The sequence below is a fragment of the Theropithecus gelada genome, chromosome 8 (assembly GCF_003255815.1).
Source record: "Theropithecus gelada isolate Dixy chromosome 8, Tgel_1.0, whole genome shotgun sequence".
In the NCBI taxonomy this organism is placed as follows: Eukaryota; Metazoa; Chordata; class Mammalia; order Primates; family Cercopithecidae; genus Theropithecus; species Theropithecus gelada.
Window position 1 is genome coordinate 9777803 of NC_037676.1, and position 17442 is coordinate 9795244.

The 17442-nt window shown below is 50.5% G+C and overlaps 1 protein-coding gene across 1 annotated transcript in view; it reads right to left on the bottom strand.

Moving 5' to 3' along the window:
• The window catches only part of MYOM2 (myomesin 2), a 100670-nt gene that overhangs the window by 80036 nt on the left and 3192 nt on the right, over window positions 1–17442 (bottom strand). Inside the window, exons 2-6 of the mRNA XM_025393958.1 lie at window positions 15090–15208; window positions 13638–13793; window positions 8696–8834; window positions 8402–8559; window positions 6952–7044 (exon numbers count right to left, since the gene is read on the bottom strand). Coding sequence (XP_025249743.1) covers window positions 6952–7044; window positions 8402–8559; window positions 8696–8834; window positions 13638–13793; window positions 15090–15196 — 653 coding nt within the window. The 5' untranslated portion in view covers window positions 15197–15208. The remainder of the gene's footprint in view (window positions 1–6951; window positions 7045–8401; window positions 8560–8695; window positions 8835–13637; window positions 13794–15089; window positions 15209–17442) is intronic.

Here is a 17442-nt window from a genome sequence, read left to right on the forward strand (position 1 = left end):
AAACTGTGGTGTCAGTGTAGACTCAGCACATCACACACCGGTCAGGCATCGAAGCCCAACTTGAACCTCACGCAGTCACTTAACTCACAGGTACCGGGGCCTTGGGCAGAGCTTCTCCTACCACCTCTGTGTAATCGGATAATATTCTGAGATGTCAAGGTAAAAATGTTTTCACTTGCAACTACTTGTCTGGGATTCAGGATTTTTTTCAATATGAGGCAATAAGAAGAAGAGAGAATAAGAAGAAACATTGAGCAATAAGAAGAAATAAAAAAACTCAGGGCACAAATAGTTACTGAGGCTCTTTTTTCTGAGACGGAGTCTCACTCTGTCGCCAGGGCTGAAGTGCAGTGGCGCGATCTTGGCTCAATGCAATCTCCGCTTCCCAGGTTCAAGCAATTCTCCTGCCTCAGCCTCCCGAGTAGCTGGGATTACAGGTGCGTGCCACCACACCCAGCTAATTTTTTGTATTTTTAGTAGAGACGGGGTTTCACCATGTTGGCCAGGCTGGTCTCAAACTCCTGACCTCGTGATTCACCTGCCTCGACCTCCCAAAGCACTGGGATTACAGGCATGAGCCACCATGCCCAGCCTGCCAAAGTTCTTACACACCAGCAGCTGCCAGCCTCAAATTCTCCTTCCAAATCGGTGCCTTCACGAGACCAGCCCAATCATTCTTATCTATTGACTTTCCAAGAAACACATCGAGGGTGTTTTAGACTTCTAGAGTACATGTATTGAGCACCCACAGCTTACTAGGTTGACTTTGGTGATTAAATAAAACAATGTATTTGCAAACACTTTGTAGTTTCATCATGTAATGTTCATCTTACGTATCAGTAATTAAGAGACAGTAGCTGAATTCCTGATCCAAAAGTTCAAAGATGATTCCTTCTGGCCTCTCCTCCACGGAAATCCCTCCTTGCCCTTATAGTCCTATATAGCAGCCCAATTTCCAAGTCTTTTGAGAACTGCCACAAATTGCTGTTTCACAGCTCCTTGGCAGGGGATAGCTGGGAGGGGCCCAGGAACGGGATAAAGCTTGTCTTAGAATGGAGGAAATAGGATCACTGGTGCCAGGAGAGGAGGAGGAGGAGGGGGATGTGTCTCCCAGGCCAGCAGCCTCTCCCAGGGCAGGGAGCTTGTTTTTCAATTGACTTAAGGCATTAAGATCCCAGGGGAGTGCAGCCTCACGCATTAGCACTGATTAGCTCATCAAATCACCAATTAGCGCTTGGTGCTCAGAGGCAGCAGCCACTGGGGAAGAAGCCCTCCATCCACTTCGCCATCCGCAGCGACTGACTGCAAAACACTTGGGCTCGTGAGCATGGATTCCGAAGAGAATTGATTCTGAAGACAGCGCTCTCCTTCCTTCTGTAAGGAAACCCATCACCCAAGCAAAGATCCCGACCCACTGACGATGGCGGTGGCCCCAGTCCATCCAGGGTGTGCCCCGCTAAGGAGCTTGCAGTCACCCCCAGGGTGGGCACGGGTGAGTTAGGCCTTCTGTTTATGGTCCCCGCTATCTCACCCTTTTCTATTTCTCTTTCTTCCTTGTTTCATGCTGTGTGATGTGTGTTGGAACACAGGTCCCTATGTAGATTATAAACAAACGCACAGACCTGCCCTGGGAGGGAGGTAAGGGTGAAACGGGGTTTGGCGGGTTTGCCCCCTGGCTGCCCCGAGGCCGGGAAACAGGGGGCCTGGGCGGAGGACGGAGCAGACCCGGGAGGAAGGTCAGCCACTCTCAGGTGGAGACTTCCTCAGTTTAGCCTTTGTCCACTCGGGATTTGGAGGCAAATCACAGCTTTGGTCCATGGGCAGTTCCCAAAGGACCCCAGTCTTCCTTCCCTTCCTGAGGCCCCACACAAGCACTCGGCTCACCCTCAGTCTAATTCCAGCCTTTGCTTCATGCTGTGAGAACTTGCAAGCAAGTGAGGGAGAGGCAAGGGTTTTATTTTCTGTTCGGACAGGTTCCCAGAATAGACGGAGAGAGTCTTCTCTGGTCTCAATTTATATAAACGTCCGTGGGGCCCTTTGCCATCCCAGAGTCTCTGTTTAAAGGCCCCCAAAACACCCCCCTGGGAGAAGTGGTTCTGTCCTGTCTTGAAGATGAGCAGACATGAGGTTAAGTGCCATATCAATTCTCATGGGCCTGATGTTCTCACATTGTTAGCGGTGATGACACTGGATTTGTAATTTAATTAAATCAAAATTTAAATAGCAAACTCTACAAATAAAGTACAAGAAGTGTTTCACCCTAAAATAATTCAGCAAGGAGTGAGTGGGGAGTGAGCCTGTTACTTATGGAAAACCAGAGAGATTGTTCTATTATAAATATTTTTATAAAAATATAAGAACATCATATTCTTTGAAGAATGAGGGCTCACATCCTGAGTCCCATGAGAAAATCTTGCGCGCGTATAAAACATTGCCAATTACAAATTTAAAATCAAATAGTGCCAAGGGGGAGCTGCTTTTTCGGCACTTGAAGAATTCAGCTTACAGCGGCCAAAGAATATTCATAGGAATAAATGTTACTCATCTCACAGATGGAAAAGCTCATTCCTGAGCCAATGAAGACGTGGGTGCCAACACATTCCGCCCCTGAAAATGGCCACAGATCCGATGACCGGCGGCTCAGCAGTTTGGAATGAATAGCTGAGACAAGCTGTAATTTGTGGGCTTATCTCATTGCTCTTTTCCTGAAGCATATTAACATTTCATTTGTTTGGAGCTTCCCAGGACCAAGAATACTGAGAGAAAAGTTGGTCTTGGAAATTTCCTTTTCCCAAGTTTCCCAAATATTTGCATATTCAGGCAAAATCCAAGTCCGTCAGAGGAGACCTATATTTGGGGATCATGGAGTCATGGTGTTCCCGGGACGGATTAAACAACTTTAGCTCACAAATGAGTCCATTCCGTTCAAAGCCCATACGGTTCCCAAGGTAAAGTTTGAATGTTGCCAACACCAGAGTCAATGTGACATTTTTCGTTCTTGAGAAAGGAATATCGTTATTTTCTTTTTAAAACGATTATCGGAACACAGCTTGGGAACAAGCTGATCTGGAACTCAGACCGACCTACTTACCCCTAAACAGTCACCACAGCACACACAGGGTAGAAAGCAGACAGCCGCACACATCCACGAGCTGTCTGAAATGAAGGCAGATGGTCTCTTGCCAGACACGACGGCCTACGGTCTATTAAAACTCCCACAACTTTTGGAAATCCAAAGAGAGAAAGTTTCTCCCTGAAAAACTTGGAGAGGTTGCTGGGTGAGGCATCCCGTGCAGCCTGTGCCTAACTCCCCTGCCCACGCCAGGGCTCACCCCGCTGTGACAGCCACAGCTCTGAGAATACTTGGACCCCTCTCTTCACTAATGTCCAGTCGAGCCCAGCAGCAAATCCTGCTGGCTCTACCCTCAAAATCTGCCCAGAGCACCCGCTTCTTCCCGCTGCCCTGTGCCCTCCTGCTCCCAGGCCTGTGGTCCTTCCTGGATTCTGGCCAGGGCTCCCCACCACGCCTGCCAGGCCCTGCAGCCTGTCTGCAGTCAGAGTGATCCTCTCAAGGTGAAGGTCACATCCTTCCTTCTCCCCTCAGCCCTCTGGGGTCTCCCTGCCTCCCTCCAGCAAAACCAATGTCCTTACAATGGCCCACGGGGTCCCCTGATCTGCAGGGCCACTGGCTATGCCTGTGACAGCTTGTCCCCTGCCAACCCTCTAGCCCGGGACCCCTGATGCACCTCTCAGAGCCTCTGTGCCAGGGGCCCACCCACTCCACAGCTCTGGGTCCTCTACTGGCCTTCAAGCCTTGCTCACGTGACATCTCCATGAAGGTCCACCTGGCATCTATTTCACACCACAACGGGCCGCAGCCCCTCCCCGTGCCCAGCGCTGCTGCTGTGGCTGGCTCTGTCCTTCACTCACAATTGCCTCCTGATGCCAGAGAGTGGGACCTGGAAGGCGGTATCCGGGTCTTGACCCCTGAATCCTCCCGAGCCTCCAGGACAGCACCAGGCACAGAGCAGGCTCTCTGTGAGCAGGGCCGAGGAGCCTGCCAGAGGGAGAGCTTTCCTAGAGAAACGCGGATTTATCTGGGGAAATGAGGCAGGATGCCCTGCAAATTTCAATCTCAACTATCGCCTTTCAACAACCAACTCTAGTGAATCTGCAGCGGGTGGACAGTTCCAGCAGGAGAAAGGCCGCAGGCCTCATGCAGGCTCCTTGGAAGAAGGGGCAGGAGGGAGCCTCACCCAGAGGAGCTGGCGGACCCCCGACTCAGGGAGGGCACCACCGGGCAGACGCCATGCTCAGGCCACCGGGGCGAGCATCAGGAAGAACTGGCTCAAGCCACGGCCCCAGGCAGAATCAGAAACAGGAGGAAGGGAAGGCAGGAAGAGGAAGAGTTGGTGAGGATGCTGGGCGAGGGCACAGGGCAGGAGCCAGACTTTCCGCCAGGCTGGAGGGGACAAAGACTAGTCTCTTACTAAACACCAGGCTGGACGGGGACGGAGACGCCCTCCCTCACTAAACACTGGGCTGGACGGGGACAGAGACGCCCTCCCTCACTAAACACCAGGCTGGATGGGGACAGAGACGCCCTCCCTCACTAAACACCAAGCTGGATGGGGACAGAGACGCCTTCCCTCACTAAACACTGGGCTAGAGGGGACAGAGACGCCCTCCCTCACTAAACACCAGGCTAGAGGGGACAGAGACGCCCTCCCTCACTAAACACCGGGCTGGAGGGGACAGAGACGCCCTCCCTCACTAAACACCAGGGGGGACAGGGACAGAGACGCCTTCCCTCACTAAACACCAGGCTGGAGGGGACAGAGACGCCCTCCCTCACTAAACACTGAGCTGGTCAGGGACAGAGACACCCTCCCTCACTAAACACTGGGCTGGACGGGGACAGAGACGCCCTCCCTCACGAAACCGGGCTGGAGGGGACAGAGACGCCCTCCCTCACTAAACACCAAGCTGGATGGGGACAGAGACGCCCTCCCTCACTAAACACCAGGCTGGAGGGGACAGAGACGCCCTCCCTCACGAAACCGGAGACAACCCATTGGAACCCTCTTCTGAACCAGTCCCCATGCTCGGTGGGCCCTCAAGAGTAAGAATCCCACCAGCTCAGCCAAGCTCAAGCCCCTCCCTTGACAGCAGATGGGCTCCTCACCCCTCCATCCCCAGGGATGTCTGACGGCCCCAGCCTGCCTTCAGCCGGAACCCTGCCGGGGAGGCTCGGTGTGAACCCCGCCACCCACTGTCTCTCTGAGTAATTTCCCATCCACCCTACCCTGCTCCCTGGTCTCACTCCCACTTTCCGGCTGTACTGAGCCCGGTTTCTCTCCCCCAGGGCAAGAATCCCTCCCTGTGGCCCTGGAAGAAAGTCTTTCTTAACGTCCTGAACAAGTGTCAAGATAACTTTTTAACAGGATCCAATGTGTAAAAGCTTCAAAAACAAAAAACAAACAAACAGAAAAACCAGGACTTCCACTCTAAGCAGGCTTCTGGGGAGGAGGCAGGGACGGCCGCCTTCTGAGCTCCTCCAAGCTCCCTCTGGGCATCAGTGGGCACCTTTTCCTCTGAAGAAACGAGGCCTAACAATGACACACTCACTGCTTTACAGTTTAGTCAGAATAAAATCAATCAAATCGTATATTCCAATGTCTCGCTTACTTTTTACCTTATTAACATCCCTCATGTTTTCCTAGAAGGGATTTGATATAACTGACCACACACACAAGCACACACCCCCCAAACATCCCGTTATATATATAAACATATATATAAAAACATATATAAACACAAAGTGCATCTTCTTGTAGTAACTCTGTGAGTCCTATAGCAAAGATAAAATTGTTACTGTCTCTTGATAATTGTTTTCAGGAGACGTTAATGGCTTATCCAAAGTCACACGGTAAATGGGGCCTTCTGGCTCCTGGACAAGGGTGTGCTCCTTAAGTTCTATAACAGGCTGTCAGGTTCACTGGAAAAAATTAACATTAGAGCCATGGGAAGGTGCCATGATATACTACTCATGAAAAAAGCTGACTTGTGTAATGTCAGGGTCTTTTGTGAAAAGTAAAAACCGTGTATACAGAGAAACAGAAAAAGAACAGCAGGGTCTCGCTTTTATTTAAAAAATGCAATGTGTGGGCGGGGGGCAGTGGCTCAAGCCTGTAATCCCAGCACTTTGGGAGGCCGAGGTGGGCAGATCACCTGAGGTCGGGAGTTCGAGACCAGCCTGACCGACATGGAGAAACCACATCTCTACTAAAAATACAAAATTAGCTGGGCGTGGTGGCCCATGCCTGTCATCCCCACTACTCGGGAGGCTGAGGCAGGGGAATCGCTTGAACCTGGGAGGTGGAGGTTGTGGTGAGCCGAGACCGTGCCACTGCACTCCAGCCTGGGCAACAAGAGTGAAACTCTGTCTCAAAAAAAAAAGAAGTGTGTGTGTCACGTGAGAAAAGAAGAAATGCCAGCTATACAGCAACATACTGGGTGCTGGATGTACAGATGATTGTCTTTCTTTTGTCTACATTTCATATACTGTTTTGATTTGCTATAAGAAAATCAAGGTTATTTATTATTTTTTGAACAGTCTGAACTTAGGGTGTGTTACTCGAACCTGGCAGTAGGTGTCGATGAAACCTTCTTGCACTACATGGCGGCCTTTCCACCCAGATGCCGTTACCTTTCCCTAAACTATCCACTGTCTTTATTCCCAGAGTTTGCATTCCTCTGGCCAGACACTAAGGAAAAACAAAGGGAAGCTTCCAGCACCAGTACCATTAACTCATAAATGCTATTTAAAGTCACCCGGGGTGCAAACAGACAGGTGTGATTTGGCCTCCAGTTACCCATCTGACTTCTTCTTTGGGGTCTGCAATGCTGATTACTGGACACCAGCGTCCAGAGCCCCCACCGCGGCCATACCTGTTGATCTGCAACGTGTGCACGCCATAGTTGCTCTCAATTCTGTACTTTCCCGGTTCAGCCGCCTGGCAAATCAGACTGCCATCTTTGTACCTAAATGAGGAAAACACGTGTTTAGTTTAAAGGCAGAGTTGTTATTTTGTGTGTGTGCAATTCTGCCCCAGCTCCCCCGCGCCCCTCGGACGTGCTGCTGCCCATTTCTGCATGTTTCCCTTAGAGCCTCAGGTGGAAGGAGGACACAGCCCTGAGGGTGAGGCCCAGAGCTCGCACTGGTTTTGATTTCTAAGGCGAGAGCAGCACTTGCCTCATTCAGACTCTCAGGGGATTCCCCACCTGGCAGCTCCAACACCTGCTTGACTTTTGTTGGGAATTCAGGACTTGTCATTCCATGAGGAAAACTGGGGTGCTGGGTCCCAGACCCGCCTACTTAAGCTGCAATGGAGCTAGTGTTTCGGGGAGTTCTGCGGGACCTAACGCACTGACCCTGGGGAAGGGAAGCTGGCTTCATGGCTCCATCCAGAAGGCAGGACCACATCCACCCTGGCATCTCCACATCACGAGCAGGCGAGCCTCGGCCTCCCAAGCCTGCCTTCCAGAGAACCTCAGCATCCAGCCATCAGCCACAATGCGCCCAGTCTGTGGCTCAGAGTCTCAACCCCGCGTATAAATGCACATAGATCTAGGTATAACTTTAGCAATACATGTTGATACAAAAAGGGTCTCGAGGGCTTAAAGATGTAATTCTTCAATTATCACAGCTTGATTAACTGCAGCCCTGCGGTCCCAAAGCTTCAGAGTTTACGCTTTCCACTTATGAGTTTTCCACATTGAAAAGCAGACTCTCCAGCTCTGTGTACCTTCAGCAATCACGCGTGTGCTCTTGCAAACAGGACGACAGCCAGGCTCATTTCGGGGCAGTGACTTTTAAATAAAACCCTCTGGCCAGGCACATGGCTCACGCCTGTCATCCCAGCACTTTGGGAGGCCAAGGCAGGTAGATCACTTGAGGTCAGGAGTTCAAGATCAGCCTGGCCAACATGATGAAAACCCATCTCTACTAAAAATACAAAAATTAGCCAGGCGTGGCGGCGTGCACCTGTGGCCCCAGCTACTTAGGAGGCTGAGGCAGGAGAATTGCTCGAACCAGGGAAGTGGAGGTTGCAATGAGCTGAGATTGCACCATCTTATTCCAGCCTGGGCAACAGAGCAAGACTCCATCTCAAAAAAAAAAAGCCCTTGAAAAATGTGTTGACTCAATGTCATGAAAATAAAAATGTTTGCATATTAGTTAAAGTGGACGTTCAGAGTTTCTATAAACGTATTTCTGCATAAAGTTTCAACGCAAGCAGCCTCCAGCACAGGCTCAATGGCATTTGTCTCCTTAACTAGGGTCTTTCTTAACGAAAACGCAGAACGGACTTCTTAACCCCCTAGGAACAGAGCCCCTCACCACTGCACCACGGGTGTGGGAAATCCTTGCACGGTAAAACAAAGCGTCACAGACATCCTCTCCCAGACGGTGTGGGATCGCAGCCGCACCAGGATCTCAGGAGCCCTGCTTATCCGCTCTTCGAATGTGTGTCTCTCCCAGGCCAGCTTGTCCTCCATCTGCCCCGAGAAGCAAGGATGGTCAGGTTCCCAGGCAGCGAGCCACGCTCCGCCCTCGGCCCTTTGAGCACCATGCAAACAAGCTAAGATCTAGTCCACGCATCCCAGAGACCCAGCCACCCTGAGACCCTCCTACCATCTGCTGAATGGCGTATTTGTCCAGCTTGTCGCGGGCCTGGGAGCGTGCCAGGTGGACGTTCTCCTCCATGTGGGCCAGCTCGCTGAGGAAGCGCTGTCGCTTGGCCTCACCATAGGCGGCCACCAGGGATTGGTACCTGCAGGAGCCAAGAAGCAGCCTCAGTTTCAGGAGTCGCAGAGAAAAACACGGGGCCCCTGGAGGCTAGAAAGAGCAGGCCGTTCGCTCCCCTGGGATTTCCTTAAGTGCATTCAAGAAGAGAACAGGAGAAATGCTACTTCTGCTCATCTGTATCTATCGTCAAGAGTATATTTTGGTGTGTGAATGCCATGCATGATGAAGTTGTAAAGAAAAACATGTATGTGATTTATTAATAAAAAAGAAAATACAGGAGGTGCGGCCCCAACTTTCTTTCACCACCGAGAGTGCACAATTGCAACCGCTTGGAGGCCCTCAGAGATGCTTTGGAGAATTGCTGTGAGCCGCAAAAGACAACAGGCACCCACTCAGAGTGGGGAAGTTAATCTGGTCTCTTAAAAACAGAGACACCATTCCTCATCTTCGCGTGCCCAGAAACTCGCATGCCGCAGGTGCTCGGTAAAGACAGGGCACCTCGGGAAATCAGGGAAGCTTTGTGGATTTATCAGACAAAGGGCTTGATGCTTTCCCAGGTCTGAGACTCAAAACTGTTAGGCGCTGCTGGGCTAGGGGTGCTTCTGAAGTCAGTTCCATGATTTGAAAATTTAGGAAAATTGTGATGTCCCTTTGTGTGAGTTTTCCTCTGCAGGGCAGCAAATAAAAGCTATGTGTTTTCCTGGGAAGGATGCAGTTTCTGAGGGATTTTAAGACTGAATTAAAGTATTTTGAGTTCGAAAAACAGATAAGAAATGTCTGAATGCTAAAAATAATAATAAATAAAGGATTAAGTAAAGGATTCAGCATCTTCAATCCGTAGGGACTGAGAAATGTCCGCATCCTCATGGCTCACGTGCCATCTTGTGAACCCCACAAATCGCACCCCAACACTGCCAGGCCCGGGCTGCCTCCATGCTCTGAGATGCTCCGGAAACCCTGCGGCACCTCTTTCAGCCTCATCTCCCTCCCTCACTGTCATGTTCCCAAAGTCTCCCTGAAATTAGGACGCTCGCTGTTCTGCTGCCGTCTTGGGATTCTGTCCCACTCGCGAGAAAAGTCGCGCTGCCATCCCTTTCAATCAAAACTCTATCCTTCCTTCAAGGCCCATCTCAAATGCCATCTCTCCCGTGGAGCCATTCCTAATTCTCCCCGCTCTGCCTTAAACACCAGACCTCTTTTTATTTCTCTTAGGGCCTTTATGATCATAATTTGCATACATTTCATCCTTCCCGGGAGAAAGGATTGGCTACTTCTCACCTCTGTATTCCCCAGATTCAGTACACAGATGACTCATAAATACTCAGTAGTCTAAGCTAGGCTGGGGGAGGTTGGTTCCCAAGTGGCAGGGACGGGAAGCTGCACAGACTGCCTGGGAAGGAGGCGGTGGAGGGAAAGGTGGTGGAGCCGGAGCGCTGCCTGCGGTACTGTGTGAGCCACCAAGAGGCTGTTCGGCCAGGGCCACACCGCACAGAAAGTCCCAGTGTCGAAGCTGGAGCAGACCACAGGGTCACGGCTGTCCAGAGACATGGGGAGGGCTGTCCGAGACCCACTGCAGGTCGGCGGTAAGGGCTGTCGGAGGCCCAGGGTGCAGGGCCTCTGTCTGAGGTGCTTCCACACCCCACACAGCTCCCATGGACCAGCGCTTCCCCTGCAGCAAATAAGACTAAGGCCTGGTGTGAGGCATTTGGGAAATTCGCAATCAGAATTGCAGAAAAAGTCTGCAGCCTCTTCGTACAGAAACAGGGTGGGAGGAACACTAAAATCTAACCATAAAAGGAATGTGGATTTCCTTCTTAGGAATCTGGGATCTCACCTCCCACCTCCCTGTCCCCACTCAGATCCGACACACCGCCTTTCCCTCCAATGTTTAGGGAACAGTCTCTTTGGGCCTCCACTGTCCTGCATGCCCTCTGCCTGGGGCAGATTCCTCCCAACCCCTAATGGGCTGGCTTCTGCTCCTCCTGCTTTCAATACACGGGTCTCTCCCTCAGAGACTCTCCCCTGGGGCCACCCTCAAATCACAGCCCTGCTGGTCTCTTTCATACGTCCTCATCCTCCTCCTACAGAGCACGTGCCACTGCTGTAAGCACATGCATGTGCGTGTTAAATGACACCAGCCCTGTACTGTGACTCTGAATCCCAACCAAGTGGGAAAATGCCCACTTCGTTCCCCAGTATCCCGGTACTTGGTTCCCCCAGTATCCATGTACTTGGTTCCCCAGTATCCCGGTACTTGGTTCCCCCAGTATCCATGTACTTGTTTCCCCCAGTATCCATGTACTTGGTTCCCCCAGTATCCATGTACTTGGTTCCCCCGGTATCCAGGTGCCAGATGCCAGGAGGAATTCTAGGAATATGTGTTCAAGAAATGAGCTACGGCATCAGATGTCCTGCATGGAACAAGCCTTCTTACGGGGAGTGAATCCCACTGACTTGCAGGGATCGAGAAGACAAAGTTTGGTCTGTGCCCCGCGGCGCCGTGAACGTCTCCTCTTGATGCCGTTTACATTTCTATGGGCTCTTTATGTTTGAGTTACAAGAGCCTCAGCTTATTCTTAAGTCAACAGCACCACTATCCTCTAACTCTCTATGATTCAGAATAACTAATTGGTCTGGAATTCCTCCCACACCCAACCCCAAGTCAGGTCATTGAGGAAATATTTCTGCCAGTTGATGATCAGTTGACCGTGACTTCAGCCCACATGTGCAAAGTAATGTCATTTGTCATGTACTGATTGCAAACGACAAGCCCTGGGACAGGTTGCTTGCAAGATTTGGGGAGGCCCATTTTTCCCTGGAACTGAAGGAAGATGTCAGAGGGACATTTCCAACAGGCCATATCTTCCAGAAGGATGTGTTGAGTGCCTTCAGAGCGTGGACGTCTCTTCAGTATTTATTTGGCACAGGGACATCAGCAGTAACTCACATCAGTGAGCCCACAATTTCATCTTTTGCAAAGGACCCACTTGTCCAGTGCATTAAACTAATATCCACCTTGGGAGGTCGGGGATAAATACATGCTTGCAATGATGCTTGCAGCCCATGAGAGTGGTGAATTCTAATAAGGGCTGGAATCCACGGAGCTGCTCACATCACTCAGCACGGGGCTCACTCATCCCTCCCGGGCCCTTCTGCGTGACGGTAATAGAAGAGGCTTCACAATAAATCTCAATTAGTGCTTGCCCAACTCACTGAGATCCCCACGACTTATGTTTACCTTTAAAGGAGGAAAGAACTGATTTCAAAACCACCTTCCCCGTGGAAGACATGCACATTGGTTAGGAGAATACAACACTGGGGGACTGCTGAAGAAAATCTCATGGAGAGCGTGAGCTGTGGGCTCCACACAAAGCTGGGACAGCCCCTGGGCTTCGTCCCCTGTCTCTACTATGTACAAGAGAGACTGGCATTTAACGTGAGCATCAGAGGTACAGTGAGAACATAACCCATCACCAGTCATTCAGATCCCTTCTTTGAGTCAGATTTGGTATTGCAAGAGCATAGCCCAATGGGTTTTAGGACAATATCCAACAGCCAAGGCTGTCATGAAAGTCCTTGCTGCCGAAACCATATGAATCACAGTAAGCCACTCACTGTTACCGTTTTACCAGCGGGGAAATTGAGCGATAGGAAGTTTATGCAATACGTTCAAGGCCACATCAATGTTTAAATGATAAAAAATAAAACGATAAGCTCAAGTATTCTATTGTGGCCCCCAAAACCTAAACATAGGTGGAAGAACCCTTTAATCCAATCTGTAAAAATCTGGATGGTGTTAACGTCTACATTTCAAACAGATTCTTTCACAAAAGAAATCTTCACTTTAGAATTCATTTACATGGCAAAATTATCCTATGACATTTTAAAAAATTCAAATTTTTAAAAATAAAGGTTAACCTCCTTGGCTATACGTTGTTTATATTCAACAGATGGCTTCATCATTCTGAAACTTTCAAAGTGAAAGATGTTTACTCGAATCTCATTTTTCCTTCAGGTTTTAAGTGCTTTGAAGCTATAGATAAAATTTCCAGAAGTAGCAGGGGGAGATGAGGGAAAAAATATAGCAGGCATAAAACAAGGCATCCGTGAACATTTAACTGTTCACTTCGTCCTTAAAAGATCAAAGCAATATCACCACCTGTTTCTCCGTCATCTGGAAATAATTTTAAGACTGGCATTTTTATTAATCCATCCCGTTCCTATGACATTTAGCCCCATGAGCTGCCTCTGTTGCAATGTAAAGCATGACAATTTATAGAATCGCTTCCCAACTCTTTAGTTTCCACACAACAACTGTTTAAAACCCTGGCTCCCGCTCAGGAAGATGACCTTGCTCGAATCTCAGCCCTCCGCGGCTGCTCCTGCATAGCTGCAGAGGTTGCAAGTGGAAATTCAGAATTAATCTCACGCTGCTAGGTTTTGATGTTTTCAAGCGTGCTTATCCTGGTCTGTGTGGAGAGGGGCTGAGCTTGGCTTAGAAGCCGCAGACCCTGGAGCTCTAAGCCCGGCTGGTACGTGCGTGAGACACGGAACCCTGAACAGTGGCATGAGCGCTCTGGACAGCAACGCTCTCTTCTGCAAAACGGTGGGAAGCTTGTGCCCAGTGGTTTTCTTGTTCGGATTGAGATAATGATGGTAAAGAGAAGCAGGTGATTGGGAAACAGCAGGGTTCTCCCTTGCCCCAGGTATGGCCTGTGTTCCTCCGTCTTCCCTCTCAGTTAAGGTCACTCTTCCCTTCCCTCCTCACTGTCCCTCCACTGCGACACCACGCGGGGCACAGGCAGAGTCAGCGAAGCCACATGCTCACCTGCTTCTGTTCTCCTGCTCCTCCTCTTCCTGCGTGCTCACCCGTTTTGCACAGACTCTGCAGGTGGTTCCTCCCAGGGACGTCTGGCTGGAGGCTCTCTGCGAAGATGACCGTTGACTCAGTGACTTCTGGGAAGATACCTGGGTGGAGGCTCGCCTTCAGGAACATGGACACAATTAGGAGATGCACGCGCAGGCACAGTACAGAAATTTATCCTGACACACATCACTTTCTCTCTACACACCCCAAACCACTCATATACGCAGAGCACACACAAGTACACACATGCGCAGGCATATGAGAGCCATGCACCTAAACACATATATGCACATGCCCACACACACATGGGCGGCCACACACGCACGCATATGCACATACAATACACACATACACACGTGTATGCAAATAAATGCATAAATGCAAGGACGTGCCTTCCCACAAGCACATGCACACGCATACACACACTCGTGTGCACACATAAACACACCTACACAAGTGCACACACGCTTGCACACAGGCAAACCAAGCCTGTGTCCCTGTGTGCCCACACCCACACCCACACACACCCGCCCTGGGGTGCTTTCTCCCTGAGCTCACTGTGGCTGGTGCCACCTCCCCTCAGAGCCAGCCAGTGCCGGCCACAGTCCTTCTGGCTCCATGCCAGGATTATATATATCTTGAGGGATTTGAGACACCCCAAGGCTGCTGGGAGGGGCTGCAAATGTTTGGCTTTGTTTGGTACAAGGGATGGCAACTAAATAAAAGTACCCTAAGCGTTTCTAAATATAGGGTGTGGGTGACATGAGGCAGGCACCTGGGCCACAGAACGCCTGCCTGTGGTCCCTCCCTCTCTTCACCACAGCCTTCCAATCAGCCCATTAAGATTGCAGATTTGCTGCTAGACAGTGTCCATGGGGGCGTGAGCTGCCATCCTGGATGAGGCCATCCCCAAGAAGCCTCCAGAAGGTGCGGCTGCACACCGGCCCCAGAGGCAGAGATTCTTGATCTTGGCACATCCATGATCAATGTAGCAAAATCACTAATATTGCCTCCCATTCCGTCTTTACTTTGCCACCCATTAATTTCTCTCCTACCGACAGCCTTTCCCACTAGTTTCAACCTCATTTATCTTTATCTTGGGTGGCTTTTTAGATCCTAGTTCTGGAAGGCATGTGATGAGCAGTAAAATCAACGAGCTTATACAAAGGACTTCCTGCCTCCCCACCTCAACCAGGAGCTCAGAGCCTGGCCAGCAGGACCTGCCAGGACACGGCGCCAGCTCCACACAATGCGGCTGCATGGCGGGACCTGGGCACGGGAGAGGCTGCCATCCCTGCTCTCTGACTCCTGCAAACCCGTGCCTCTGCAGGGCTGACAGGACTGGAAAAGCCGTTAAATGTCAGACCCCCATAATCAAAGCCCTGCGCGTCTCATCAGCCAACGTCAGCTTACTTTTTTGATGCATATTCATCCAGCAGGTACCGAGTTTGAATATTACGGTAGGACTGGTCGAAGTGCCTGTGTCTTTTCTGGTAGAAGGGGACGGCCACAAGGGACATCTTGGCGTGCTCCTACAAAAAGAGTCACACACAACACTGAGCTCCCTCGCAGGCATCATGAGGCCTCTGCAATTTCTGCATCATTCCCAAGGGGAAAATGAACTCCAGTTAATAAAACCCCCTTGGGAAGGGAAAAAAACGGAAGATTACGTAGCCAGAAATCACCTTAGACCAGCAGTCAGGAAGCCTATTAACTTCCCAGGGATCCAACTTTATTTTTTGTTTTCTTCCATAACAGTTGGAAGATTGGGCTGGTGTTTCATTTAACTGTGAACTCAACAAGTATTCCTAGAACCCCTGGTGTGTTCAGGGCAAAGTTCAAAGCAATGTGAGTGGGAAGGACAAAAATAATTAAAGCAGATTAGAGAAGTAAACAAACACTTACAATACAAGAGAACATACGATAAGAGCCAAGAGCCCGGGGGAGATAGAAGGTGTCCTGGGAATGGCAGGAGCCGAGGACGGCCGAGTGGCCCGCGAGGCAGGTGACATTTGAGAGGAGCCTTGGTGGACAGGCAGGACTGCCAGGCGGAGGTGGGAAAGGAGGGCAGCCCGTGAGCAAAGGTTGGGGCAGGAGAATCCAGGATCGTGGGAGATTTGCAGGGGTGTGACCAGAGATCACTGTGGAAAGATGCAGCTACAAGCAGAGGTGGCTGGTGTCTGGCTGGGGAGCCGGGGGTTGTTCCACCACGCAAAGGGGGACATGGAAAAAGGGACTGGCTGGAGATGCCCCCTGGAATCTGCCGTCTGAAGTCTCGCTGGTTACAGTAGACGGTGTGGCAGGAGGTGAGCAGGAAAGTGAGGACGGAGCCTGGCATCAAAGCCACGAGGGTGTGGGGAAATTCGAGAGCGTGGATGAAATTCTCCCCAAACAAGAAATCATCGAGTTCCATCCTTTTCTCTAGGAACTTGCAGCATTACAGGTATTAGACATGGCAATCTGTTGTACATGTTCACCCAGAATACGTAAAATGCCAACATGCTGAGTGACTCGATCATCGCTACAAAGTGATGCAGGGACCATATTGCTAAATCTCTGCAGTCATTAGTTTCCCAAACAAGGTGCGAAAGGACTCACAACCTGAGCTCCATTTTTGACTCTTCTGTTTAAACGAGGAGAATCTGTCCTTATTTAAAGACAGAACTCCTCGGTAAGGCCCCATGGCACAGCCGCAGGGAGGCCACCCACATCCCGGCCCAAGGGAATGGGACTTGGGTGGAAAATGCCAAGGGCTGCTGGGAGATGAATGTGTCATTGTTCGGATCTCCAGGGTACATGCTAGAAAACCTACCACAACACATAAATTGCCCCAAGGACACTCCTTACGATCTGTTTCCTTTGAACTCTGTGATCTCCGAGAACGACAGTATTGTAGAACTTGGAAAGATCACTAGGGATTATCCAAACTCCTGTTCTACAGGGAAGAAAACAGGACACAGGGGCCAGAAAGGAGAAATTCTTCCTCAAAGGCACGTAGAAGAGGCTACCCCTGCCCCGAGGCCATCCTTATTCTGGGCCTTTATTACTCTGCCACACTAACTCTCTCAATATTGCCTCTTAAAACTCAACTAGTCAACCAACCACCCCACCCCGGGAGGGCCCAGCCGTGTTTCAGAGTGCGTCAGCATGCATTCTACTCCAGGGATATAACAGAATGTGGCACCTGACGGAACACAGTAAAAGCACATCTCCTCCGCCAGCCCCAATACTGAGGGCGGCATCATCCCGCAGAGGTCAGGCACCCAGGTTTTGACGTCTGGTAGACCTGGGATCGAATTCTGACTCCAGCATTCGGATGAGGCCCGGGTAGCTTCTAGCTCCTCTAGCTCTGGTGTTCCATATTGAATCTGCACCACGCCTGGCACTGGCCCTGGTACCGAGATCGGTAGCTGTCTCTGTTACACTGCGACTGTTATCGTGGTTCAAGAACTCTGCAGACAGGAAAAGGTATCTGAGAAAGTCTATGTATTGCTTTACTATTTGAAATCTCCCCCGATGCAGCTCACTGGGATTTTCCAATGAGTTAATCAAGGTGGATCTTCAAGAAACACTTCCTGCTCGGAAACCCATTTACTCTCTCTGGGGTTCACCAGCAGGGTGCTGGGAAGAGCTCTCTGAACTGAAGTTGGAGCAAGGTTGGCGAAGATGTTTCAGCTTCCATCCAGTGTCCTACCCAAGGTTCTTCTGGGATTGGCCTGACGAATACCAGGCAGTTCCACTCCAGCAGACACGTGAGCCATCCCCA